The following is a 27,672-nucleotide window of genomic DNA, read 5'->3' on the forward strand; positions in this document are numbered from 1 at the left end:
ATTATGACTAGTCTACCGTGGCAGGCACCTAGTGGGCAGACTCGCCAGAGGAGCTCAGGTGATTGCATCACTCAGGGGAGAGGGCCATGACCAGGCAATGCCTGGGGTTCTATTTTTACTTTTGTATACTGGGGGGGCGGCCTTTAAAACAGTGCCCCAATTTAAGTTGCTGGCAGGACACACTCAATCAGCCACCATGATGTCATGGGGCCTGCCCTTTGAATTTTTTTTCTACGTTCCTAGCAATAAGGCAGAGAACGCCACCATTTGGGCCGAAGCTGCATTTCCTGCCCACTCAACACTCTGCCTCAATGAGGGGAATTCTGATTGTCAAAACTGCACAGAATTATTAAGCACACAATCATTTTTATTGACAATAATTAAACATATAAGGTTTTACATAAGTATTGTCTGACTAAACGTTGCTAAGTATATGTTTAGTATACTTTAATATACAGTTTTAGCTGGGAGACTCAAAGCACCTGAGAGTTCTGAAGTCTTCTGTACTTGGTGAGTCAGACCTTCAAAGTTCAAAGTGTCCGTTTCAACACCCACTCTTTATATCCTTTTCCAGCACCTGTAAATGGCAAGTTGCATGTACAAGAACATTACATAACAAACAGCTATCATTCAACACTGGTTTGATTGTCCCATCCAGCAATGCACAGATCTGCTACTCTTAACTTGTTACTCTCCTTGATTTTCATTGATAGTTCCTTTATCTTTCAAGACTTGAGCAAAGAAGGAATGCTAATCTGCCTGTTTTATATCTGTGCAATAATTTGTCATTAATTAAAGCTCTTTAGCTAGAATGTCTTTTTAGTTTACTGTCTAATGCTAGGCATTATTTATTACTGCCTCCATATTCATATAGTCCTCCCTTGTTGCCTTAACTTATGCCGCGGCAACACTAAACATTATTTCATAAGCATTATGATCCTAAAAGTCATTTGGACTTGCTTTCTCCCCACGCATATTTTACTCAGTCATGGGATATGAAAATCGCTGGCTAGGTCTAGGTTTAGATTTAGATTTATAGTCACATGAACTGAGATACAGTGAAAAATATTGTTCTACGTACAGTCCAGGCAGATCGCTTCATAGATGAGAAACATAGGACATATGATAGATAAACGAAATAAGTGATTAGACATAGACATCGGGTGAAGCATATGGAATATAGTGCTATAAGTGTAGAGAGGATGCTTAGAAAGATCAGTTCAGTCCATAAGAGGGCTATTCGGAAATCTGGTAACAGCGGGGAAGAAGCTGTTTTTTAATCTGTTCATGCGTGTTCTCAAACTTTTATATCTTCTGCCTGACGGAAGAGGTTGGAAGAGAGAATGACTCACGTGGCAGAGGGGTCTTTGATTATGCTGCTAGCTTTCCCAAGGCAGAGGGAAGTGTAGACAGAGTCAATGGATTGGATGACGGTTTGTGTGATGGACTGGGCTGTGTTCACAACTCTCTGTAGTTTCTTGCGGTCTTTGGCTGAACAGTTGCCATACCAAACTGTGATGCAACCAGATACAATGCTTTCTATGGTGCATATATAAAAATTGGTAAGAGTTATTGCAAATATGCCGAATTTCCTGAGAAGTTATATGTTGTGCTTTCTTGGTTGTAGCGTCGATGTGGGTGGAAGGATACATTCTTGGTGATTTTGAAGTTGTCAACCATCCCAACCATGGCATCATCGATGCAGACAGGGGCGTGTACGACACTTTGCTTCCTGAGGTCAATGACCATATCCTTAGTTTTGCTGACATTGAGGGAGAGATTGTTGTCATTACACCATGCCAGTAGGTTCTCTATCTACCTCCTGTACCCTGGCTCATCATTGTTTGAGATCCGACCCACTATGGTCATGTCATCTGCACACTTGTAGGTGGAGCTGTAGCCCAAATTTACCGCACGACCGCATGTGTATAAGGAGTATAGTAGGGGGCTAAGTACGCAGCCTTGCAGGGCCCCAGTATTGAGGACTCATGGAGGAGGTGTCATTGTTTATCCTTACTGATTGTGGTCTGTGGGTCAGGAAGTCGAGGATCCAGTTGCAGAGGGAGGAGCCGAGTCCTAGGTTTTGGAGTTTGGATATGAGCTTGGCTGGGATTATGGTGTTGAAGGCAGAGCTGTAGTCGATGAACAGGAATCTGACGTAGCAGTTCTTGTTGTCGAGATGCTCCAGGGCTGAGTGTAGGGCCAGGGAGATAGCATCTGCTGTGGACCAGTTGAGTCGAAAGGCAAATTGCAGTGGACCAAGGCAATCTGGAAGGGTGACTAACCACTTCATAATGATAGATGTCAGGGCCACCGGATGGTAGTCGTTAAGGCACGTAGCCTGGTTATTCTTTGGCACCGGTATGATAGAATCATAGAATTTACAGTACAGAAGGAGGCCATTCGGCCCATCAAGTCTGCACTGGCCCTTGGAAAGAGCACCCCACTTAAGCCCACGGCTCCACCCTATCCCCATAACTCCACCTAACCTTTTTTTTTTGGACACTAAGGGCAATTTAGCATGGCTAATCCACCTAACCTGCACATCTTTGGACTTTGGGAGGAAACCGCAACACCCGGAGGAAACCCATGCAGACACAGGGAGCAGACTCCAATCAGACAGTGACCTAGCCAGGAATCGAACCTGGATCCCTGGAACTGTGAAGCAACTGTATTAATCACTGTGCTATCGTGCTGCCCAAAGCGGTCTTCTTGAAGCAGGTGGGAACCTCGGAACAGAGTAGGGAGAGGATGAAGGACCTTAGTACATGACTAGGGACTCAGTCAGGACCCGTTGCTTTCCGAGGGTTCACTTTAAGAAAGCCGACCTGACTTTGGAGGCTGTGACGGTAGGTATGGGTGTGTCTCAGGCTGTTGGGCAGTTGACAACGGTTTGTTGGCTTCCTGCTCGAAATAAGAGTAGAATGCATTGAGTTTATCAGGGAGATATCAGAGATTCTACTCGGCTTTGCTTTGTACCCTGTTATATTGTTTAAGCCTTGCCACAACCGGCCAGAATTCGTATTGTTAGTCTGGGACTCTAGCTTAGCCTGGTATTGTCTCTTGGCGTCCTTGATGGCTTTGCGGAAGTCATACCTAGATTTCTTGTATAGGTCAGGGTCACCTGTCTTGAACGCCTCAGACCTGGATTTCAGCAGGGAATAGATCCCCTGGATGTTCAACCATGTTTTCCGGATGGGGAATACACGTGCTATACTTTCTTTGGCACGCAGTTTTCGAAGCACTTACTGATGAAGTCTGTAACGGTAGTGGCATACTCGTCCAGGTTGGCCACTGAGTTCTTGAATATAGACCTGTCCGCTGACTCCAAGCATTTATTCAGCATTTATTGTCCATCCCTAATTGCCCTTGGGAATGTGATGGTGAACCATTGTCTTGAACCGCTGCACTCCATGTGGTGTAGGTACACCCACAGTGCTGTCAGGGAGGAAGTTCCAGGATTTTCAAATCCAATGTCTTATTGGACGAAAACTCTCTCTCCACAGTTGCTGCCAGACCTGCTGAGTTTTTCTAGTATTTTCTGTTTTGCTATTTTGCATTCACTGCTGTGAAAATTTTGACCGTCACACTTAAGGATAGTCTGTTCACTCACAGCAGAATACGGGCAGCCAAGACTGCTCGTGACAGTCTTTGGTTTGGATTTTTTTGCCTTTGTGCGTCAGTTAGCCCGATTGGCTAACATTGTCAATACTGAGTTCAATCCCAGTACCTCCAGTAATTCATGGAGGTCTGCCTCCACATCTTGCCCCACTCTTGCGGAATGCCTCAAGCCATTTAGAACTTGTTATGCCCAGTGAAGGCATGTCCTATTCATAACTTCAAACATGAAGTGTTTCTTATAGAAGCTTCTGGAACTGTCATTTTCTTTTTAAATGGGCATTGACAGGGTGGCTAAGATAGCTCCCAAGGATCAGGTGACCTTTGCAAATACCACCACCAATTACCTCAAGTTTCTGGCAAGTTCCTAATTGAATCAACCTGGGTAAGGCCATCTTCTCTTCGCCCCCAAACCCTCTCCCCGCCACCCCACCGTGAAAGGACAAACCCAGGTGCCATCCCACCGTGCATGGACATACCTAGTCCGAACCTATCTGTGGAATTTACATTTGCTGCTGTCTGTGATTTGTGCAAAACTTTAATTCAGTCGGCCTACAGACTTCAAATCGACCTACAGTCTTCACAACTCCAAGATCAATGTTTGACAAAAAGAGCTGAAAATACCAGTCATCCTCAAGTAAATGTGAAAGACCTCCATCCATCTCTTGTAGGATTAGTTTCAACTTCCAAACAATTCTGGTTGGGCAATTCCAGCCTTGGTCTTGTGTGACCTCAACCAGCTTGAGATAAGAGTTTTATTATCTGAAGATGCAGAGAGACTTGGGCAATCTGCTAACAACGCTACTGCAGAATATCAGCTGCAGACCAAGGCAGTAACACCGAAGCCTTCTTCAGCCTAAGGGCTGCTGCGTCTTTTTAATAAAAAACCTCCCAGCCTGATTCCTAAATCCAAGTCCACCTCCTGATTGAAATTTAACATCCTGGCACAAACAAGTGTCTGTCCTACTGAACATTTAACTCTGAAGGAATCCTACAATAAGCCTGATATCCAACTTCAACTATTTGAACTCATGTAAACTTCAATTCAAGAGTGGAAACGACTCATTTCTTTACCCAGCCTACAATGGTTGGTCTATAATGAGCCAGACACATGAACTATTCTTTTGTTTACAACTTGAAAAATACATTATTTTTTCCAACTGTAATTTTTCTTGCATATGTGAGATTGCTGAGTGATTGATGTAGCATTTAGACTTTCAGAGTGAATGCAGGAATAATAATTCTATTTTAGCCCACAAAAGCTTGCTGCTGTTACTAAAATTGATCACACACCCCAGGGGCTAAGAAACACACACACATACACACACACACACTGGTTATGGATGGAAAGGGAAAATGTACAGAGGTTTCAGTTCACTCCCGGATTTGTCTATGAAAAATCAATTGTCTCTCTCTAATGGAGAGAGATGCCTATGTTCCTTTATCAACTATGGTTATTTACATGTTACTTGTGGAGGAGCATCGGGTGTGGTGTGCCTGCCCTGCTGAAGAAGCAGCAGAAGTACTTAATTTGCATTAAATTAAACCAACAAAAAGGCACTGCCATCCAAGCAGCATAATAAGGCATAAAGGTACCTTAATTCCACAAGGTAGCACAATGAATTGCTGCTCGATTATTTCCAGATATTTAACCCTACCTATCGCACCTGTTTACAAAGAAGATCAAATTTACAAAACTCTGCTTAATCTGGCACTATCAGAGCAATGAACGCAACTACAAATTGGACTAAGCATACACAGGAACGTAACTCTACTCATGATCACGAGTAATAATTAAACTCTTTCAAAAAATTTTAGCTCCAACGGATTAGCTAATTGCCCATTAGGAAGCCAGGTATCAATTAAATAGAAAAAAATAATGCGAATGGAAAATAAGAGATCCAGGGGACCTGATTGACAATAGATGGAAGCTATAGCAACAATACTCATTGGGCATAGGCAAAAAAATAAGCTTTGGGGATGTATTTAAATGGTCATATTGAAATGAAACGGTGATGCAATCCTACTATTTTATAAATTATTGGCAACCACATGCAAGACCTGGGGTTCACTCTAATTTTAAGGACTTAAGTCGATTACAATTATACGACTGAGTTGGGAGAGCTAAAGCGAAATTGCAGTTCCAACTAGCTACAGACAAGTCTGGGTATGAGTATGTTGTCAGTACTAAAATGTGAACACTGGTCCCCCAACATCCTGTTGACTGTGGTTCTCGTTCTTGTTCTGTTGACTGAAATATTTTTTCTTGCCTCCACATGCTGTGCACCTTGCTGCTAGTTGCTGCCTATTAATCCTTGCTAGCCACCTCTCTGTATGGTCAGTAGTATCCCTGAGTTATGATTGATCCAGGCAATGCATGGTCAGTCCCTGATTGGTTAGGTGGTGAATGATTATTGTCCAATTGGTGTCTTAAGGGTGATGGTCATCTTATTGATGTCAGTTCCTGTTGACTCCTGACCAGTTCCCTGAGATGTCAGTCACTTATGGGATCATCCTTCTCAATACAGCTTTTCCCTGTCATTTTATTAAATTTATAGCTTCCCACTGAGATAGTGAGGCACCAAAAGATAATTTGTGTTTCTGCTTATTTAAGATAAGGGGATTTGTGTTTTCACTTCCAAATGATTAATACTTTGGCCTCCACATCCCAAAATACGTAACTGATAAATTTTGGCTGTTCTGGAGAGTTCATATACCTTATAACTGAACTATGGACTAATTATGTGACTCCCTAGTGACTGCTGATGCCTAGAACAAGTTATGTAAAAAATAACAAAAGAGTACCAAAAAGCATGCAGCCTCAATTACAAAGTTGCTTCAGCATGAAATCTATACAAAATGTTTATAAAAATCAGCCCATAGAGACAATCCGTGTGGTAAAACTGAGGTAACGAGGTACATGTATAAGATACAGAATTATACATGTTCATAAGAGATGAGAGTCACAAGAACTACAGGATGATAAAAACTGATCATATCCCCAATTCCAAATGAACAAAGTAATGTTAAGGTCTACTACATACTTTAAAAGAAAGTGACTGTTTCTCTTTAAGGCACTTTAAGTTAAAAGGCTAAAACAATTCAAGATGTAGAACTATACCTTGAGATCTAAAACTGTTTTACTTGACACAATAGGACCTGCTAACTCCAGTATAACTGATATGTTAATGGCTAAGGGGTATAATGATTCCATACATGGATACACTCAACCATGACTGACTTCACAGCACTTTGCACAGGATTAGGGCCATGTGGTGTATTTCACTTGTCAAGTAAGGATGCAGCTACATACAAAGGCTCACATGGTGCAATATTAGTGTCTTACATTGACTACATTTAAGCAAATTATCATATTGGGTTAATTGATATACTTTGATTACTTGATCATAACACACAACTGAACTATGGGCTAATTATTAAACATGGCTTTTCCTACACACACTTGGAATATTGTATACAGTTCTAGTTACCACAAAAAGGATATTGTGGCAATTGAAAGGGTACAAAATCAAGTATTGGATTATGGAAATTAGGCTTCTCTTACCAGAAATCGGAAGATTGAGAGGTGACATGACTGACATTTTCACAATCCTAAAGGGACTAAATAACATAAATCATGATGAGCTGTTTAATTTTGACCAGAGGTACAAAACTAGAGGAAATGGCACATACTTTCAAGTCAATCTGCAGAACCTTAATTTAAATGAGCCAGTAAATCTATGGAACAGACTCTCGAGGGAGCAGATTGTGTTGATCATTCAAATGAACATTTTATTTCCTTCAGAAAATATTTTGGGATATGGCAAGTGTGGCATACTAACGAGCAGCAGGTGATTTTGGATCTATAGTTTCCAAAGCTTTCCACGACACTTTTATTGCCTCTTTATAGATTAATCAATGGAGATTGACTGCTATGATTAATCAACAACTCCATTATCGTATGCAGTTCGAGAACAAGTTAGCTGCAACTGTCTTTTTCTCCTCTCACAATTCATATATATTCTGGAGAGGCTGATGAACTATAGAGTTCGTCCAATATGCAGCCTTTTACAATGTTTTTGATTTAAATATTCCCATGTTTGCCTATGTGACCCATTTGTCATTGTCTGGTGCCTTGAACTAAAAGAGATGGATTAGCTGGATAGTGTAAAGTTTGTCTCAGCTGTGATTGCTGTTAATGCTGGAGATGCAGCCCTCGCCCAACTTTCTTTCAGCTGTGGAACTGAAGGATTTGGGAGCTGAGCCTCAGCTGGCACTGTCTGCAGCAAAGCTGCCAGAATCTAAAGCTATCCGGATGGAAGTTGCATACGCGAGCACTTCTTTATGGGGTGAGATTTTTAAAAAATGCTTTGTATGGCTGCTCAAGTGCTGAAGAGCAGATTGCTTTCCCACTCCTCCCCACACCAACTGGATCCCATTGATTTGAGGCAATAATCAGGTGATATGCATCTGAGGCCAAATAATAGAGCCCAACATATTTGCAGCTTGAAACGTGGAGCATCACTGCAGAAACCTACGATTAGTGGCACTGAGTTTTGGCTGGAGCTCAAAGCATTTCAAGTGCAACACATGGGGTGTGGTGGTTTAAGTACTGCTTCACTGATGATTGTGGTGTTTTAGCACTGCCGTTGTATAAGAACAATTTAGAAGTCTGTGGGTTTGCCACACGCATATTTGTTTCACTCCTGCAGGGAATGATCCTTTCCTGTTCATGTCCACAGACTGTCCTGAAATCCAGACCCCATGTTTGAAATCAAGACAAAGACCCGAGTCCAAAATAATATTCCTCAATGCAGTCACATGTTGTACCATTGGGCCACCGCTCTTCATAGGATTATAGAATGATACAGCACAGAAGCAGGCCATTTAGCCCATTATATGTGTGTAGGCTGTTTGATAGAGCTGTTTCAGCTAATCTCACTTACCCACTTGTGGGCAGCATGATATCACAGTGGTTAGCACTGTTGTTTCACAGCGCCAGGGTCCCAGGTTTGATTCCCATCTTGGCACACTGTCTATGCGGAATCTGCACGTTCTCCAGTGTCTGCGTGGGTTTCCTCCGGGTGCTCCAGCTTCCCCCCCACAAGCCTCAAAAGGTGTACTGTTAGGTAAATTGGACACTCTGAATTCTCCCTCTGTGTACCCGAACAGACGTGGAATGTGGTGACTAGGGGCTTTTCACAGTAACTTCATTGCAGTGTTAATGTAAGCCTACTTGTGACAATAAAGATTATTATTTTCCCATAGTCCAATAATGTGTTGTTCCTTTAAGCTATCCTATTTTTTTAAGTTACTGGTAAATCTGCTTCTACCATCTGGGTTTAACTCAGTTGGCTGGATGGCTGGTTCGTGATGCAGAGTGAGGCCAGCAGCGTGGGTTCAATTACTGTACCAGCTGAGGTTATTCATGAAGGCCCCGCCTTCTCAACCTTGCCCCTCGCCTGAGATGTGGTAATCATCAGATCAAGGGGGAAAGCAGCCTATTGTCATCTGGGACTATGGTGACTTTACCCTACCTTACCTTTCAGGCATCATTCTAAATCTCAAAAAATGGCTGTGTTTTTAAAACAAAAGGTTTCTCCTGTGGTCTCTGGTTCTTTTAACAATCACCTTAAATCTTTGTCTCCCAGTTACAGATTTTGTGTTGCAGGAAACAATTTCTGCTTATTTTCACTGTCAACGTCGTTATACTTTTCATTTCTTTAACACAGCCTTGGTAATTTTGTAGTAATTTGGCCATTCTACTACATTTATGAACATGCAGACAGTGATGAACTGGGAAAGATGCCCTGGTCCAACCAGCCCATTCCATGCAATTGTGATGCTTTGTGCATCACGACATACAGACTCCACACGATTCCTTCAGATTTCACAGTAAAAATGCGAATTAAAAATCCAGCCCAATTTTGGGGAAATAATGAAGGAAGTTGTTCTTCCTCTCTCCCCCAGACAATGAAAACTAGCCCAGCTGGTCACCTTGGCCTGGGATTCCTTGGAGTGCCTAACCTTTTTTAATGAGGTGATCTACTGAGCTAGAAACGGAAGTCCAGCTCCTGCTTGAGGGAATTCTGTGAATTACCATCCAGTGCACAAGCCATCAGCCAGTTCCAAAGATTTGCTATTCTCTGGGAAACAAAGCACCTTCCATCTAACCTGTGTTTGGCTTTGCAGAACTTAAAATTGTGATCCCTGATTCTCCCTAACCTAATTGGAGCAAACTCAATTCAGGGAAAATCTAGTTTTTAATTAATTTACGGGATGTGGCTGTCGCTGGTTAGGCTAGCATTTATTGTCCATCCCTAATTGCCCTTCAGAAGGTGATGGTGAGTTACCTTCTTGAACCGCTGAAGTCTCGGAGGTGTAGGTACACCCAGTGTGCTGTCAGGGAGGGAGTTTCGGGATTTTATATATAATCTATATTCGTGTCACAAGTAGGCTTACATTAACACTGCGATGAAGTTGCTGCGAAAAATCCCCAGGTCACCACACTCTGGCACCTGTTCGGGTGCACTGAGGGAGAATTCACAATGTCCAATTCACCTAACAGCACATCTTTCGAGACTTGTGAAAGGAAATCGGAACATCCGGAGGAAACCCACGCAGACACAGGGAGAATGTACAGACTCCGCACAGAAATTGACTCAAGCGGGAGTCGAACCCGGCACCCTAGTGCTGTGAATTTGCCCCAGTGACAGTGAAGGAACAGCAATATATTTCAAGTCCGCGTGGTGATGGGGATGTGCTGAGTAGTCGCACATCAGGTGGCTCTCCCCCTAAGAACCTGAAAATAGGCTCTTTTACTCAAAATAGCCCACGAATACAGGGTAAAAGTTTCAGCGCACCCTAACTTACAACAATGTGAATGAAGATACCGAACACCAGCAACTCCAGAGGCCGCAAAGAGACCAGAAATGCGAAAAGCCAAGAGAAGCAAGTGGCCGAGCTGGCGAACGCATGAGGTGATGAAGCACTGGCCGTGCCAGAACGAGAAGGACCGGCTTACCACACACGGGGTCCCCGCAACCAGAGGGTGGATGAAGGATGTTCCTCTCCAGGGAACGAAGAGAACATGGAGAGGAGACAAAGACAGGTATCCAGGTTGTGGGAGAGCAGCCAAGGGCAATAATCGCCAAAATGCACTGATACCAGGACCGGGAAAAAATCCTGCGCTGGGCAAGACAGACAAGAAACTGTAACTGGGAAGGTCACCAGATTAGGATCTACCAGGACATTGGGGCTGACCTGGCCAAACGCCATACAGAGTTCAACAGGGCAAAGACAGCTCTGTACAAATTTGGGATCCTGTTCCCGGCCAAACTCTGGGTCACAGTCCAGAGCAGGGAGCACTTCTTCATGCCCACTGCGGGCGCAGACAAATTTGTCCTGGAGAACGGGCTTGAAAAACAGTAGCAGGGACAGCGGTGAAAAGAGCACTTTATTTACTTAACCAACTCAAAGACACTTTGCGCAGGACTGCATTGCCATGTTTTGAAGACGGGAGTTACAGCGTAGGAAGGAAAGGGCGAGGGCAGCAGAGTGCAGGAAAGGGTGAGGAGAACGGCAGGATGGGAGAACCGATAGCGGACGAAGAGTAAGTATATAGCCGACCTGGGATCATAGAATTTACAGTGTAGAAGGAGGTCATTCGGCCCATTGAGTCAGCACCGGTTCTTTGAAAGAGCACCCTACCCAAGGTCCACAGCTCTACCTTATCCCCATAATCCAGTAACCCCACCCAACACTAAGGGAGATTTTGGACACTAAGGGCAATTTAGCATGGCCTATCCACCTAACCTGCATGTCTTTGGACTGTGGAAGGAAACCGGGGCACCCTGAGGAAACCCACGTAGGCACGGGGAGAACGTGCAGACTCAGCACAGACAGTGACCCAAGCTGTGAATCGAACCTGGGCCTCTGGAGCTGTGAAGCAATTATGCTAACCACAATGCTGCCGTGCTGCCCTTGATTGGGGGGGGGGGGCACCAAACTAGTGGGAAAGCTAGCATCAGGAAGCACGAGCAAGAAAGGGGCCGCAGCGCATCTCTCACAAGGGAAAGAGAGCGCCTAGCAACGGGGTGGTATGCATCATTAACAACTAGGGGAACAAATGGGGGGAAGGGAACACTGGAGTGGGACAGCAACAGGAAGAGGGAGGGGAGAAAGAACCATAAGGGAAACATAGGAATAAGGGTAGTCAGGGCATTAGACTGGGTACAACAGGCCATATGTGGTGAATTGGAACAGAAAGGCATGTAAGCAACCACTTTGGAGGGTCCCTGAACAAAGGGAAACCCTGGAGTGCAGGGGCTCACCCACGTGGCGTACACATAGTTGGTAGCCATGTTGGGTAGCCCCTGGACAAAGAGAAACCATGGAGCGCAGGGCTGCGGACTCATTGGGAGTTCAGTGAGTGTGGCCATTTTGGACGGCCCCCTAACAAAGGGAAACCCCGGGGTGCAGGGTCGCATCCACAAGGTAAGTATGGTCGATCCAGCTTGGGGCGGGGGGGCGAATAAACCCCTCCCCCATCAGAATAGTCATCTGGAACATAAAAATTCAAGTGAAAATATGCAGAGCCTTCGCCCACCTGAAAAGTATGAAAGCCGATATGGTCGTCCTCCAAGAGACCAGAGGGAAAAAGACCAACTGCAGGTAAGGAAGGGCTGGGTGGTGCAGACCTACCATTCCTGCCACGGGATGACGGCCAGGGGAGCAGTCATACTGTTAAATAAGAGGACGATGTTTACTGCAACGAGGATGGTTACAGACCCACGGGGACGTTACGCCCTGGTCAGCAGTGTCTTAGACGCATCGGTGGTCCTGGTCAACGTACATGCTCCCAACTGGGATGACACGGAGTTTATAAATAAGACCATGCCGGAAATCCCCGACTTCGCCACGCGCAGGATCCACGGACAGATAGGTCAAATCCCAAAACGGGGGAGACCTATAACGTGGCGAAAAAATTCGGCATATTCATGGCGCAGGTGGGGCAGTGGACCCATGGCAGCTCATCTGCCCAGGGGACGAGTTCTCCTCCTTCTCCCAATTACACAATGTATATGCACAGATCGACTTCTTAGTAGTGGGGAAATCGGTGCTTCCAGGGATAGTAAGAGCGCAATACTCCGCGATAGTAATCTCCGACCATGCTCCACATTACGTGGATATGAGGTTGGAGATAGGCGTTGCCCAACGCCCCCCATGGAGGTTGGACACCGGCCCTCTTGGCCGATAAGGCCCTCTGTGAGAAAATATCACAGGCCACAGGCGAGTATATTATGAATAACAAGAATGGGGAGGTCTCACCCTCCACATTCTGGGATGTGCTGAAGGCTGTGATCAGGGGTGAAGTTATTGCCTACAAAGCATATAGAGATAGGGAAGAGAGTGTGGCTAGGTAACAGCTAGTCAACCCATATTGGAGGTAGACCGGCAATACTCCAAGGCCCCGACCGCAGAGCTCCTAGCAGAGAGGAAAAACTACAAATGGACTTTGACCTGCTCCCCACAAGGAAAGCAGTGCACCAGCTCCGCCAGGCATGGGGGACCCTGTACGAACACGGAGACAAAGCCAGCTGCCTTCTGGCTCGCCAGCTGAGAAAGCAGGCAGCCACGAGGGAAATAGCCCAGATTAGAAACAGCAGAGGCAAACTAGTAGCGGAGCCAGAGAAGGTCAACGGGGCATTCGAGGCCTTCTACCTGGGGCTGTACACTTACGAGCCCTCCGCAGGGGATTTGGGGATGAAACAGTTCCTCAATCGACTGGACATGCCGATCATGGGGGAAGATAGGAAACGGGAGCTGGAACCACCATTGGAACTGGGAGAAGTCATGGAGAGCATCAACTCCATGCAGGCGGGGAAGGCGCCAGGACCAGATGGATTCCCGGCGAACTTCTACAAAATATTTGTGACAGCATTGGCCCCGCACTTGCGGGAGATGTTCACAAACACGCTGGCGAGGGGCATCCTGCCACCTATGCTAGCACAAGCCTCAATCTCTCTGATACCCAAGAAAGACTAAGACCCAACAGAATGCGGGAACCACAGACCCATTTCGCTGCTAAACGTCGATGCAAAAATACTGGCCAAAATCCTAGCCAGGAGACTGGAGGACTGCGTACCAGAGGTGGCAGCAGAGGGCCAAACAGGCTTTGTCAAAGGTGGGCAGCTAACGGCGAACATCAGGCGTCTGCTGAACGTGACAATGACCCCATCAAGGGAGAGACCACCAGAGGTGATCATCACCCTGGATGCAGAAAAGGCCTTCGACAGAGTCGAATGGAAGTACCTCATAGAGGTACTGGAGCGGTTCGGGCTTGGAATAGCTGTCAGTGCCTGGGTAAAACACCTGTACAACGCTACCTCAGCGAGTGTAGGGACGAACACCTTGCTCTAAGTTCTTCCAGAAGCATTAGGCAGGGATGCCCGCTGTCCCCACTGCTGTTCGCCCTAGCGATCGAACCACTAGCAATCATGCTCAGGGTGGCAAAGAATTGGAACGGGATCCAGAGAAGAGACAGAGAGCCCAGAACCTCGCTCTATGCGGTGACCCCTACATCTTGAACCAGCAAAGCAAAATGGAGGGAATCATGGCGCACTTGAAAGAGTTTGAAACCTTCTCGGGCTACAAGCTCAACTTGAGCAAAAGTGAGATCTTCCCGGTGAACCAGCGAGAAGGAGGGGCAGAGCTGGAGGGGCTGCCATTCGAACAGGCCGGACACAATTTACACTACCTGGGGACCAAATCTCCCATGACTGGACAAGCATCCAGAAGTGGAACCTGACCAGCTTGGTGGAGGAAGTAATATAGGACCTACAGAGGTGGGACACACTCCCACTCTCCCTGCCAGAGAGAGTGCAGACGATCCAAGATGCACGTACTGCCCAGGTTCCTTTTCCGTTCAGATCCACACCAATCGGCATTCCAAGGCCTTCTTCAACTCTGTGCAAAACGCGATCATGGTGTTTGGCGGCGGGAGGGGGGGGGGGGGGGGGGGGGGTTTAGAAGCCTCGGATCTCCCAAAAAGTCCTGCAGCGAACAAGAAGCATGGTGGCCTAGCCATCCCAAAACACAGGGCAACAGCAGCGGAAAGGGTAAAGGGATGGAATGGAGTCGGAAGCTGAATGGAGGAGGGCTCCTGCACGGGGTCCTCCATCTGGGCACTGATCACGCAATGCTCCTATCCCCACCGACCAAACACACAACGAGAACAGTGGTGATAACCACAATCCGGTCATGGAACCAACTGCAACAGCACTTTGGACTAACCAAAATGTCCATTAAGACCCCCATCTGTAACAACCACAGGTTCGCACCAGCCAAAATGGATGCCACCTTCCAAAGGTGGAGACAGGATGGGGGAACGTTGACAGTTAGGGACTTCTACACAGACAACAGACTGACAACACTAGAGGAAGTAACAGAGAGTTCCAGCTAACAGGGGGATATGAGCTAAGATATATGCCAGTCAAAAACATACCCATGACCACCGTAACAATCGCTGTTCGAGGACCTACTGGACGTGGACTTCTTAGGGAGGGGGAACAGCGGCAAACTATATGGGCGACTACTGGGAAGGGCACACATACCACTGGACGAGACTAGGAAAAAGTGGGAGGAAGACCTAGGGTTTTAAATAGGGTGGGGACTCTGGAACAAAGCAGTGCACAGGGTCAACTCCACTCCACACGTGCAAGGCTAGCCTAATGCAGCTGAAAGTGATACACAGAGCTCACTTAACCAGAACCCAAATGAGCAGTTTCTTCCGGAGGTGGAGGACAAATGCGAACAGTGCCATGGAGGCCCAGCCAACCACGGCCACATATTCTGGTCTTGCCCCAGACTAGTCGGGCACTGGACAGTCTTCTTTGAGGCAATGTCCAAGGTGGTGGGGATGAGGTTGGAGCCATGCCCGAGAGTGGCGGTCTTCGGGGTATAAGAACAGCCAGATCTCTTTATGGGGAGGAGGGCCAACGCCCTTGCCTTTGCCTCCCTAATCCAGTCAGAGAATCCTGCTCGGCTGGTGATCAGCAGCCCATCCAAAGCTACAGACCGGCTGTCCACCCTGTCGGAATTTCTCCAGATGGAGAAAATTAAATTTGTTGTCCGAGGGTCGGAAGAGGGCATCCACAAAACGTGGGAGCCATTCACCCAGTTGTTCCAGACCTGTTTATAGACAATAAGCCAGAGGGAGGGATGGGGAAGCCACAGTACAACAACTGACACAAACAAAAGAAGGGTGGGAGGGGGGCGGGGGTGGAATAAAAGAGACATGGAATCCAACTATGCCCAACACATAACAAGATGCATGGCGTCACAGCCAACCCAACAGGAACAGGGTAAAAGACCCGACGAGGGCAGAGGGTGCATCAGATAACTAAAAGGGGAAGGGGGTCTGGAAAAATGGGGAAGAGAGTAAGCAGGGATCCAACTATATTTTTTTGGTATATGTTCACACTCAACTTTGCTCTGTATAATATGAAAAACCCTAAATAAAACATTTTTTTTAAAGTGTGGTGAGTGACTTGGACGGGTACCTCCAGGTGGTGGGTTCCCAGGTATCTGCTGCTCTTGTCCTTCTAGATGGTAGTGGTCATGGGTTTGGAAGGTGGTGTGTAAAGAACTTCGGTGAAGGACTGCAGTGAATCTTGGCACACACGGCTGCCACTGTTCGTCAGTGGTGGAGGGTTTGAATGTTTGTGGAAGGGGAAGCAATCAAGCAGGCTGGTTTGTCCTGGATGGTGTCAAGTGTCTAGAGTGTTGTTGGAGCTGCACTCATCCAGGCAAGTGGCAAGTATTCCATTACACTCCTGACTTGTGCCTTGTAGATGGACAGGCTTTGGGGGGGTCAGGAGGTAAGTTATTCACCATAGAATTCCTAGTCTTTGACCTGCCCTGGTAGCCACAGTATTAATATGGCTAGTCCAGTGCAGTTTCTGATCATTAATAATCCCCAGGATGTTGATTGTGGTGGATTCAGCGATGGTTAGAACCTCTCTTGCAGAAGATGGTCATTGCCTGGCACTTGTATGGTGCAAATGTAACTTGCCTCTTGTCAGCCCAAGCCTGGATATTGTCCAGGTCTTGCTGCATTTGGACATGGACTGCTTCATTATCTGAGGAGTCCTGAATGGTGTTGGACATTGTGTAGTCGTCTGCAAACATCCCCACTTCTGATCTTATGTTGGAAGGGAGGTGATTGATGAAGCAGCTGAAGGTGGTTGGGCCAAGGACACTATCCTGAGGAACTCTTGCAGTGAGGTCCTGGAGCTGAGTTGATTGGCCTCCAATCACCACAATCATCTTCCTTTGTGCCAGGTATGATTTCCATTGACCAGTTTGACTCTAGTTTAGCTAGGGCTCCTTGATGCCATACTTGGTCAAATGATGCCCTGATATCAAGGGCAGTCACTCTCACTCACCTCTGGCATTCAGCTCTTTTGTCCATGTTTGAACCAAGGCTGTAATGTGGTCAGGAGTTGAGTGACCCTGACGAAACCCAAACTGAGTGTCCATGAGCAGGTTATTGCTGAGTAAGTGCTGTTTGATAGCACTGAGGATGACTCCTTCCATCACTTTGCTGATGATGGAGAGTAGACTGATAGGGCGGTAATTGGCTGGGTTGGATTTGTCCTGTTTCTTGTGTACAGGACACACCTGGACAATTTTCCACATTGCCGGGTAGATGCCAGTGTGACAGCTGTACTAGAATAGCTTGGCTGGGGTGCGGCAAGTTCTGGAGCACAAGTCTTCAGTACTATTGCCAGAATATCACCAGTGCCCATAGACTTTGTAATATCCAGTGCCTTCAGCCGTTTCTTGGTATCACGTGGAGTGAATCGTATTCACTGAAGACTGACGTCAGTGATTTTGTTTTAAAAATTTCATTCTCCTTATTTTCAACATTTTCATCAATAAACAACCAAAGAAAAATCAAACCAAAACAAATACAAGAACAATCTCCCACCCCGCCCCCGCTCAATATACAGATCAAAACATCCACCTGTACATTCCAGGTTAAAAAGAACACACATTAACAACTATCCATAAACCGTGTAACCAAAGACAACAATGTTGCCGACCCTCCGATGATCAATGGGAAGCAATTCTCGGAAGTGCATAATAACCAGCCCCCATGAATTGTGAAACCCTTCAAATCCCTCACATTCCACGTAACTATCCTACCGGGCGTCTTTTACCCCCCCCCCCCCCATTCCACCACCCGCATAACTCCAGGCCCTGCCCACTGGGCTTGGTCCGCCCCGTCCCATTGTTACCATCGAGACCCCCCCCCCACCTCCCCAGAATCCTCCCATCCACTTCCTCTCGAAAACACCTCACCCAGTATCAGTCCCCTCCCCCAGTTTTTCACAACTCCTAGGACCATCGAAACCTGTTCTACCAGACGCTGCTGTCCGCAGCCCCTCTCTCCACCACACCCCCGTTCACTAGCCAGCTTGATTGATCTAGCAGTGTGGAGGCCCCTGCCCAGGCCTCACTCCCCTCCAATCCCCTCTTTCCCCCTCCCCCCTTCCTCAGCCAGCCTGGTCCCAGGAAATCAAAGAAACCCCCTTCAACACACAACCCCAGTGTAAACACAGAAACCCCAAAGAACCATCATTGCTAAGGAAAATCCCAACTCTTACCTTGTTCAAATAGTAAGAAGTCTTACAACACCAGGTTAAAGTCCAACAGGTTTGTTTTGATGTCACTAGCTTTCGGAGCGCTGCTCCTTCCTCAGGAGAATGAAGAGGTATGTTCCAGAAACACATATATAGACAAATTCAAAGATGCCAGACAATGCTTGGAATGCGACCATTAGCAGGTGATTAAATCTTTACAGATCCAGAGATGGGGTAACCCCAGGTTAAAGAGGTGTGAATTGTGTCAAGCCAGGACTGTTGGTAGGATTTCGCAGGCCAGATGGTGGGGGATGAATGTAATGCGACATGAATCCCAGGTCCCGGTTGAGGCCGCACTCATGTGTGCAGAACTTGGCTATAAGCTTCTGGTCGGCGATTCTGCGTTGTCGCGCGTCCTGTAGGCCGCCTTGGAGAACGCTTACCCGGAGATCAGAGGCTGAATGCCCTTGACTGCTGAAGTGTCCCCCACCTGGAAGGGAACATTCCTGCCTGGTGATTGTCGCGCGATGTCCGTTCATTCATTGTCGCAGCGTCTGCATGGTCTCGCCAATGTACCACGCTTCGGGACATCCTTTCCTGCAGCGTATGAGGTAGACAACGTTGGCCAAGTCGCACGAGTATGTACCGCGTACCCGGTGGGTGGTGTTCTCACGCGTAATGGTGGTATCCATGTCGATGATCTGGCACGTCTTGCAGAGATTGCCATGGCAGAGGTGTGTGGTGTCGTGGTCACTGTTCTGAAGGCTGGGTAGTTTGCTGCAAACAATGGTTTGTTTGAGGTTGCGCGGTTGTTTGAATGCAAGTAGTGGGGGTGTGGGGATGACCTTGGCAAGATGTTCATCTTCATCGATGACGTGTTGAAGGCTGTGAAGAAGATGTCGTAGTTTCTCCGCGCCGGGAAAGTACTGGACGATGAAGGGTATTCTGTCAGTTGTGTCCCATGTTTGTCTTCTGAGGAGGTCGGTGCGGTTTTTTGCTGTGGCGCGTTGGAACTGTCGATCGATGAGTCGAGCGCCATATCCCGTTCGTACGAGGGCATCTTTCAACGTCTGTTACGCTCCTCCTCGTCTGAGCAGATCCTGTGTATACGGAGAGCTTGTCCATAGGGGATGGCTTCTTTAATGTGTTTAGGGTGGAAGCTGGAGAAGTGGAGCATCGTGAGGTTATCCGTGGGTTTGCGGTAAAGCGAAGTGCTGAGGTGACCGTCCTTGATGGAGACGAGTGTGTCCAAGAATGCAACTGATTTTGGAGAGCAGTCCATGGTGAGTCTGATGGTTGGATGGAACTTATTGATGTCATCGTGTAGTCGTTTGTGATTCTTCGCCGTGGGTCCAAAGGAAAAAAAAGCCATTGATGTATCTGGTGTATAACGTCGGTTGAAGGTCCTGTGCGGTGAGTAGGTTTTGTTCAAACTTGTGCATGAAGATGTTGGCGTATTGGGGTGCGAATTTGGTCCCCATCGCTGTTCCGTGCGTCTGGATGAAGAACTTGTTGTCGAAGGTGAAGACGTTGTGATCCAGAATGAAGCGAATGAGTTGCAGAATTGCGTCTGGAGATTGGCAGTTGTCGGTGTTGAGTACTGAGGCTGTTGCAGCAATGCCGTCGTCATGGGGGATGCTGGTATAGAGTGCCGAGACGTCCATTGTGACGAGGAATGTTCCTGGTTCAACTGGTCCATGGGTGCTGAGTTTCTGTAGGAAGTCCGTCGTGTCGCGACAGAAGCTGGGCGTACCTTGTACGATGGGTTTCAAGATGCTCTCGATGTAGCCAGAGAGGTTCTCACACAGGGTCCCATTGCCTGAAACGATAGGACGGCCTGGTGTGTTGGCCTTGTGTATTTTCGGGAGACAGTAGAGATCTCCAATGCGGGGAGTACGTGGGATGAGAGCACATAGGGTGCTCTGAAGATCTGGATCCAAGGTCTTGAGCAGTCTGTTAAGTTCGCGGATGTGTTCCTTGGTCGGATCTGCGGGTAACTGTCTGTAGTGTTCTTGGTTGTTCAGTTGTCGGTATACTTCTTTGCAGTAGTCCGTTCTGTTCAGTATGACAGTGGCCCCTCCTTTGTCTGCTGGTTTGATGACCATGCTGCGGTTGGTCTTGAGAGCGCGGATGGCATTGTGCTGTGCTTGGGTGACGTTCGGGGCTGTCTTGTGAATGCGACTGATGAATCTGGCATTGACGCGACTCCTGGCGCCATGAGCATACATGTCGAGTCTAGGGCAGCGGCCTTCCGGAGGGGTCCATTTCGACTCTTTCCTCCTCGGTTGCCGCACCGCAGATCTCTCGGTCTGCTGTTCCGGTTCATTGATAGTCTGCTTGGGTTTGCTGTCGGCCTCTTGGGGTCTGTGGAAGAATTCCCGGAGCCTCATTCGCCTGATGAATTCCTCCGTGTCTGCCGCGACCCTGCCATGGCAATCTCTGCAAGACATGCCAGATCATCAACATGGATACCACCATTACAGGTGAGAACACCACCCACCAGGTACGCGGTACATACTCGTGCGACTCAGCCAATGTTGTCTACCTCATACGCTGCAGGAAAGGATGTCCCGAAGTGTGGTACATTGGCGAGACCATGCAGACGCTGCGACAACGAATGAACGGACATCGCGTGACAATCACCAGGCAGGAATGTTCCCTTCCAGTCGGGGAACACTTCAGCAGTCAAGGGCATTCAGCCTCTGATCTCCGGGTAAGCGTTCTCCAAGGCGGCCTACAGGACGCGCGACAACGCAGAATCGCCGAGCAGAAGCTTATAGCCAAGTTCCGCACACGTGAGTGCAGCCTCAACCGGGACCTGGGATTCATGTCGCATTACATTCATCCCCCACCATCTGGCCTGCAAAATCCTACCAACAGTCCTGGCTTGACACAATTCACACCTCTTTAACCTGGGGTTACCCCATCTCTGGATCTGTACAGATTTAATCACCTGCTAATGTCTGGCATCTTTGAATCTGTCTATATATATATGTGTCTGGAACATACCTCTTCATTCACCTGAGGAAGAAGCAGCGCGCCGAAAGCTAGTGTCATCGAAACAAACCTGGTGTTGTAAGACTTCTTACTGTGCTCACCCCAGTCCAACGCCGGCATCTCCACATCTTGTTCAAATAGGCAAGTTCAACTCATTTAGCACATATAATAACATGCAGTGAAAAATAGAGCTACATACACTCCTACACCCCCCCCCCCCCTCAGTCCAAGACCAATCCTCAGTCCCATTTCTCACTTCTGCCCCAGTCCTTCTGCCTTCATAAACGCCTCCGCCGCTTCCACTATCTCAAAATAAAAGTCTTGGAGTTGTAGGTTACCCTCAACTTAGCAGGGTACACTATGCCAAACCGCACACTGTGCCGTCTACACTCGGCCGAAGGCTGCCCTCCTCCTCACCAACTCCACAGTAAAGTCCTGGTATATATGTATATCAGCTCCAACCCACTGCACCTCCCGCTTCTGCTTCGCCCAACTCCAGGAGCTTCTCCTTCACGTGGTACCTACGGAAACAAATAATCACTGCTCTTGGCAGCTCACTCATCTTTGGTTTAGGCCTCCATGCCCAATGAGCCTGATCCAGTTCATACCGAGAAGGATCTTACCCCTCCCCCAACAGCACCGCCAACATCTTGGCAAAATACTCCGTCAGCCTCGGGGCCTCCACCCTTCAGGCAGACCCACGATTCTCAGATTTTTTTCCAGGTCCTCCACTTTGGCTCGCAGACCCTTGTTGGCCTCCACCGCCCTCTTGATGGCTCCTCACCTATCGAGGGGAGTTGATCACTGTGTTGCGACAAGGCCTCTTCCACTCCCTTCAGTTTCTCACCCTGACCCATACCTCGACCGATGTCCTCGACACCACCGCCTTCCACGTCGCAATCGCCTCCTCCACCAGCACCTTCAATGCTGCCATCATCTCCTACCTCCACTTCCATGTGCTTTGCGAACTGTTTTTCAAGTTCCACAACCATCACCTCAGTCATCTTTTCTGCCGTGAACAGTGCGGCCCCACCCAGCGACCCTGCCTCCGCCATCCTTCCAGTTGCCGAGCCGACCCTTCCACTCGACGGCGAACCTTCATTCGCCGCCTTCTTCACGGCAGATTTCCTTTGAGTTTTGGACATCTTTCTTCCTGCACTTATTTAACAAAAAATTGCCCCTGGGACCGGGCATTAAATTCTAAAAAATCAAGCCTCGAGCAGGAGCCATCCAACATGTGACCTCCTCCTTCATGCCGCCACTGGAAGTCTCGACTGGCATCTGTGATGCTGGGGACCTCTAGAGGAGACCAAAATGGATCATCCACTTTGCACTTCTGGTTGAAGATTGTTGCAAATGCCTCAGCCTTGTCTTTTGTACATATGTGCTGAGCTCCTCCATCATTGAGGATGGGGATATTTGTGGAGCCTACTCCTCCAGTGAGTTGTTCAATTGTCCACCACCATTCACGGCTGGATGTGGCAAGAGCTTAGAACTGTTGCATTTGTTGTGAAATCGCTTAGCTCTGACTATTACTTGCTGCTTATGCTGTTTGGCACACAAGTAGTCCTGTGTTGTAGCTTCACCGGGTTGACATCTCATTTTTCAGTATGCCTGATGTTGCTCCTGGCATGCCCTCCTGCACTCTTCATTGAACCAGGGTTGATCCCCTGGCTTGGTGGTAATAGTAGAGTGGGGTATATGCTGGGCCATGAGGTTGCAGAGTACAGTTCTGCTACTGCTGAGGCCCACAGCGCCTGATGGATGCCCAGTTTTGAGTTGCTAGATCTGTTCGAAGTCTATCACATTTAGCACAGTGGTAGTGCCACACAACACAGGGGAGGCTTTATCATCTTAAACTTCAAATAAAAATACCTCTAAGTTTACACTTCTCTAAAGAGTGAAGTTCCAGCTCTCTTGGACTATCTTTTAAAATGCTTTAACTGGAAATTAAGCTAATAGACCTCCTCTGCACCCTTTCCAAGCCCTCAATGTGGGAAAACCAAAACTGAACGTATTCCGACTATGGCCTGACCAAGATCTTGTACAAAGACTAAATTGTTTAATCTTACACAGTACTATAAATGTACTCCAACACCCCATCCACACTGGATATCACTTTACAGCAATGGTCAAGAACCATTAAAGATCCATGTACTAGAATACCCATATCATTTTCTCTCTCTGCACCTTCTTAATTTTCTTGTCCCTCAATGGTGATGTATGTTGAGTATTGACCCTGTCCACATGCATAACTGCACTTTTTCAAATCAACATAATTTGCCAATCACAAGCTCAATCCTCCAATACATTAAATCCATTTGAAGCATTCAAGCACCATCTCATCAACTACAGTCTTAAAACGTGCATGGATATTAACATCATCTGCAAATTTGCCCCAATACTTACATCCAGGTCATTAATAAAAGTAGTAAAAAGCAACGGAGTCAACACCAATCCCTGGTGGCCCGTTTCCATACAAATCTAAAATCCTCTATAACTGCTTTCCCTTCACACCCTTCCAGCCAGCTCTCAATCTAGCTCAATTGTTACAACTGAAGGTTTTTTCTCATAAAGAAACCTCTTGCATAGTACCTTGTCAAAAGCAATGGTCAGTTTGTTCAACATTACATAATATGAGCATTTTCTTTCTTGTTGCAGGTTTGCGAAGGTTGAAATCAGTTCATCAGAACCAATTGTTCCATTCAGGGAAACAATCATTCGACCACCAAAGGTGGACATGGTAAATGAAGACATAGGCACACAGCAAAAGATTGCTGTCATTCACCAAAAGAAGGAGGACCAGAATAAATATCCTGACAGTGTAATTGTGGATTCAGATGGACTTGTGACCTTGAATACACCCAATAAGTTGTCCACTCTCAGTGTGAGAGCCATGCCACTTCCTGAAGCAGTGACACAGCTACTTGAAGAAAACAGTGATCTGATCCGTACAATAGAACAGTTCAATCTATCTGTAAAAGAGGGCCGGGAAGCTCTGAAGATCACTCTGACAACTCTTGAGGCTGTCCAAAAGTTTAAGCAAAAGTTGGAGGAGAATTTTGTAGGCCGGAAATGGAGAAATGCAGTGAACCAAATTTCATCATTTGGACCACGCCGTTGTGGTCCGAATATTTTACTAAATAGATTAGAAAGTTATCTTCGGCCATCCATGTGGCAGTGTCTTGACAAAACCGGTAAGGACTTGAGCACATACAAAGACTTTGACAACAGTATAGTTAGTGGATTTCAGTTGGCCACCCTTTCAGGTCCTGTGTGTGAAGAACCTCTTATGGGTGTTTGCTTCATTTTAGAAAAATGGGACATGAATAAAGTACAGCAACTTGTTCAAACACACAATCAATCTTCCACTGAGGAACAAACAACAAAGACTCAGGATTTGCAGCAGCAGGTAACCTCAAATGAAAATAGTCTTTCTGAATTGGAGCCTATATTCGAAAGCCCAGCAGGACGACGTGGCCAGGTTCAGGGCAATCTGACTCCAGCTGAGAGCATGGCAGATGGCGACTGTAACTCTGAGTTGGTACTTACAGATTGCTATGGTCCTTTCTCAGGCCAGCTCATTGCCACGATGAAGGAAACTTGTCGTTTTGCATTCCAGGCACGGCCTCAGCGGCTAATGGCAGCAATGTATACATGTGAGATTATGGCAACTGCGGAAGTATTAGGTAAGAATTGTGGTGAACCGTAATCTCTCTGTTAAATGTAACTCTTTCTGAAGAAAACTTGTCCACTGATGAAAATAGCATGTGTGAATCCTTACCAAGAGTTTGATGCTTTTGCATCATAGCTGATATCGCTTTTTGCTTTAAACCCCATCAATAGCAATCCGAAGTATTGATGACTTAAAGCACCTACGGTTATGTCTAGTTATACTGGAGGCACTCATGTACCAAGCTTGAGTTACCTTTTTGTTGTGTGATGTGTATGACTTTCTTCTGCTTCTTACTTTTAATTGTACCTGGGCATCCTACTGAAATTATCTGATTGAATAGCAAGATTTACACCATTTATATGGATTTAACTCCACTTGTGAGACTGAACTGACCTTTGAGTTGGAAAGAGCACAGTGGATAAGGAATGCCTGTCAAAATAGTCCTTTACTGATTTAATTGGAAGCAAAAGTAGAAGCTGCTCTCTATCGCAATGATGAGGGAACAGAATTATTTCTCATCTAAATTTTCACCCATTATGTCAAACAACTGAGAGGTTCAATTTATAGAATTATTTTTCTTCCATCCCTGCCTCAGCCCATCCGCTGATGAAACCCACACTCCGTGCTTCTGCTGCTTCTAGATTCGACTGGTCAGCTGGCCTTCCATTGATCATGCACCAAAGCCTCGTATTTCAAATTCCTATCCTTGTGTTCAAAACCCTCCAATATCTTCATCTTTATATCCTCATAACAATGCATAACAACCCTCCCAAATCTCTGGGTTTCTCCAATTCTAACTTCTACAACTTCCATCATTGGCGACTGTGTCTCCAGCCGTCTAAGCCTTACAATTCCCTCCCTGAACTTCTTTGGTCCTTAACTTCTCTTACCTTTCTTAAGACCAGCTTAAACCCGCCTCTGACCAAGTGTTTGGTCATCTATCTTAATGTCTCTTTCTTTTGCTCAATGTAAATATTTGTCCGAATATGATTTTTTTTTTCTTTTTTAAATTTAGATTACCCAATTATTTTTTCCAATTAAGGGGCAATTTAGTGTGACCAATCCACCTACTCTGCACATTTTTGAGTTGTGGGGGCGAAACCCACGCAGACACGGGGAGAATGTGCAAACTGCGCATGGACAGTGACCCAGAGCCGGGATCGAACCTGGGACCTCAGTGCCGTGAGGCAGCTGTGCTAACCACTAGGCCACCGTGCTGCCCTTTTGTCCGAATTTGTTAAAATGCGAGTTTTTGATTTGAAATTTTAACTTCACTTGATCACTTCATCTAAATTTGTAATTGTGCTGAAATCTATTATATTAGTCTGGATTATGATCTTGGATATGGATTCAAAAATAATAATGTAAATATACAGCAGTAAGATCTTTAGTGGAATGGTCATGCCATAAACATGTAGTCCACACCTGGATTAATCCAGATCTTTCAAGGTAATTGATAATTTGAGAGTTGATAACAGTTACAGTAACTTCAGAAAATAAAAATGTATGTGCAATAAGACAGTAGTTTATGGGGGATAGGATGAACACGAGATTGAGAGACTAAGGACAGGGGTCATACACCTCAAACCCAGATGGTTTCCTTCTTTCCAGAAAACAACAAACTCAGGCAGATCTGATGTTTGCATCAAATTTACAGTGCAGAAGGAGCACGGCTAAATAGCTGGCTTTTAAAGCAGACCAAGGCAGGCCAGCAGCACGGTTCAATTCCCGTACCAGCCTCCCCGAACGGCGCCGGAATGTGGCGACTAGGGGCTTTTCACAGTAACTTCATTTGAAGCCTACTTGTGACAATAAGCGATTTTCATTTCATTTCATTTTCATTCAGCCTATCAAATCTGCACCGTCCCTTAAAAGAGCACACTATCTAATCCCACACCTTCACTCTATCCCTGTAACCAAGTTACCCCACTGGCCTACTGTCCATTTTGGACAATTTAGAATGATCAATCCACCTAACCTACACATTTTTGGACTGTGGGAGGAAACCGGAATACCCGGAGGAAACCCACGCAGACACGGGGAGAGTGTGCAGACTCCGCACAGACAGTGACCCAAGCCGGGAATCGAACCTGGGACCCTGGCGCTGTGAAGCATCAGTGCTAACCACTGGGCTACCCTGCCGCCAACATGTTGGTCATGTTAATTGAATAAAACGGAACAATGAGTGAAATATTCATTGCCAAATTCATGAAACTGATCATTGGTGAAGAACACTAAATTTGTTTCTTCAGGCAAGCTAGGAGCTGCAAAAGGATAGAAAGGAGGTGGATAAGAGTCACTCAGAATTAACAAGACAGCTTTGACAAGGAACAACCTCTGGAGAAATAAGAGAGTGCTTGTTTTTGTGAATCAATACGTTTTTTGCAACTCTAAAAGTTGGTTTGCAGAGGCTATGGGCAGTGTAAAGTTAGATCAGGGTGGTTCAAACTCATGGGTACAAAAACAAAATATTTGCAGGACAGAAATTTGGAAATAAAAATCTGGTACAAGTAAAAATGACCATGAAGTTGTTGGGTTATTGTACAACCCCAACCAGTTCAGTAATGAATTTTAGTTAAGGAAACCTATCGCCCTTACGAGTTATGGCCTACATGTGACTCTAGTCTCACCCCAATATGACTGACCCTTAACTGCCCTTTAAAGTGTCTGAGCAAACAATGCAGCAGTTCAAGCAAAAGCCCGCCACCACCTTTTCAAGTAAAATAGGGATGT

The 27,672-nt window shown here is 46.5% G+C and overlaps 1 protein-coding gene across 3 annotated transcripts in view; it reads left to right on the forward strand.

Moving 5' to 3' along the window:
* The window catches only part of efl1 (elongation factor like GTPase 1), a 450,668-nt gene that overhangs the window by 365,969 nt on the left and 57,027 nt on the right, over positions 1-27,672 (forward strand). For all 3 annotated transcript variants that reach the window (XM_072468746.1, XM_072468749.1, XM_072468748.1), the window contains exon 18: positions 23,925-24,952. In XM_072468746.1, the coding sequence (XP_072324847.1) occupies positions 23,925-24,952 (1,028 nt within the window). The remainder of the gene's footprint in view (positions 1-23,924; positions 24,953-27,672) is intronic.

This window comes from Scyliorhinus torazame, chromosome 12, assembly GCF_047496885.1.
Source record: "Scyliorhinus torazame isolate Kashiwa2021f chromosome 12, sScyTor2.1, whole genome shotgun sequence".
Classification (NCBI taxonomy): Eukaryota; Metazoa; Chordata; class Chondrichthyes; order Carcharhiniformes; family Scyliorhinidae; genus Scyliorhinus; species Scyliorhinus torazame.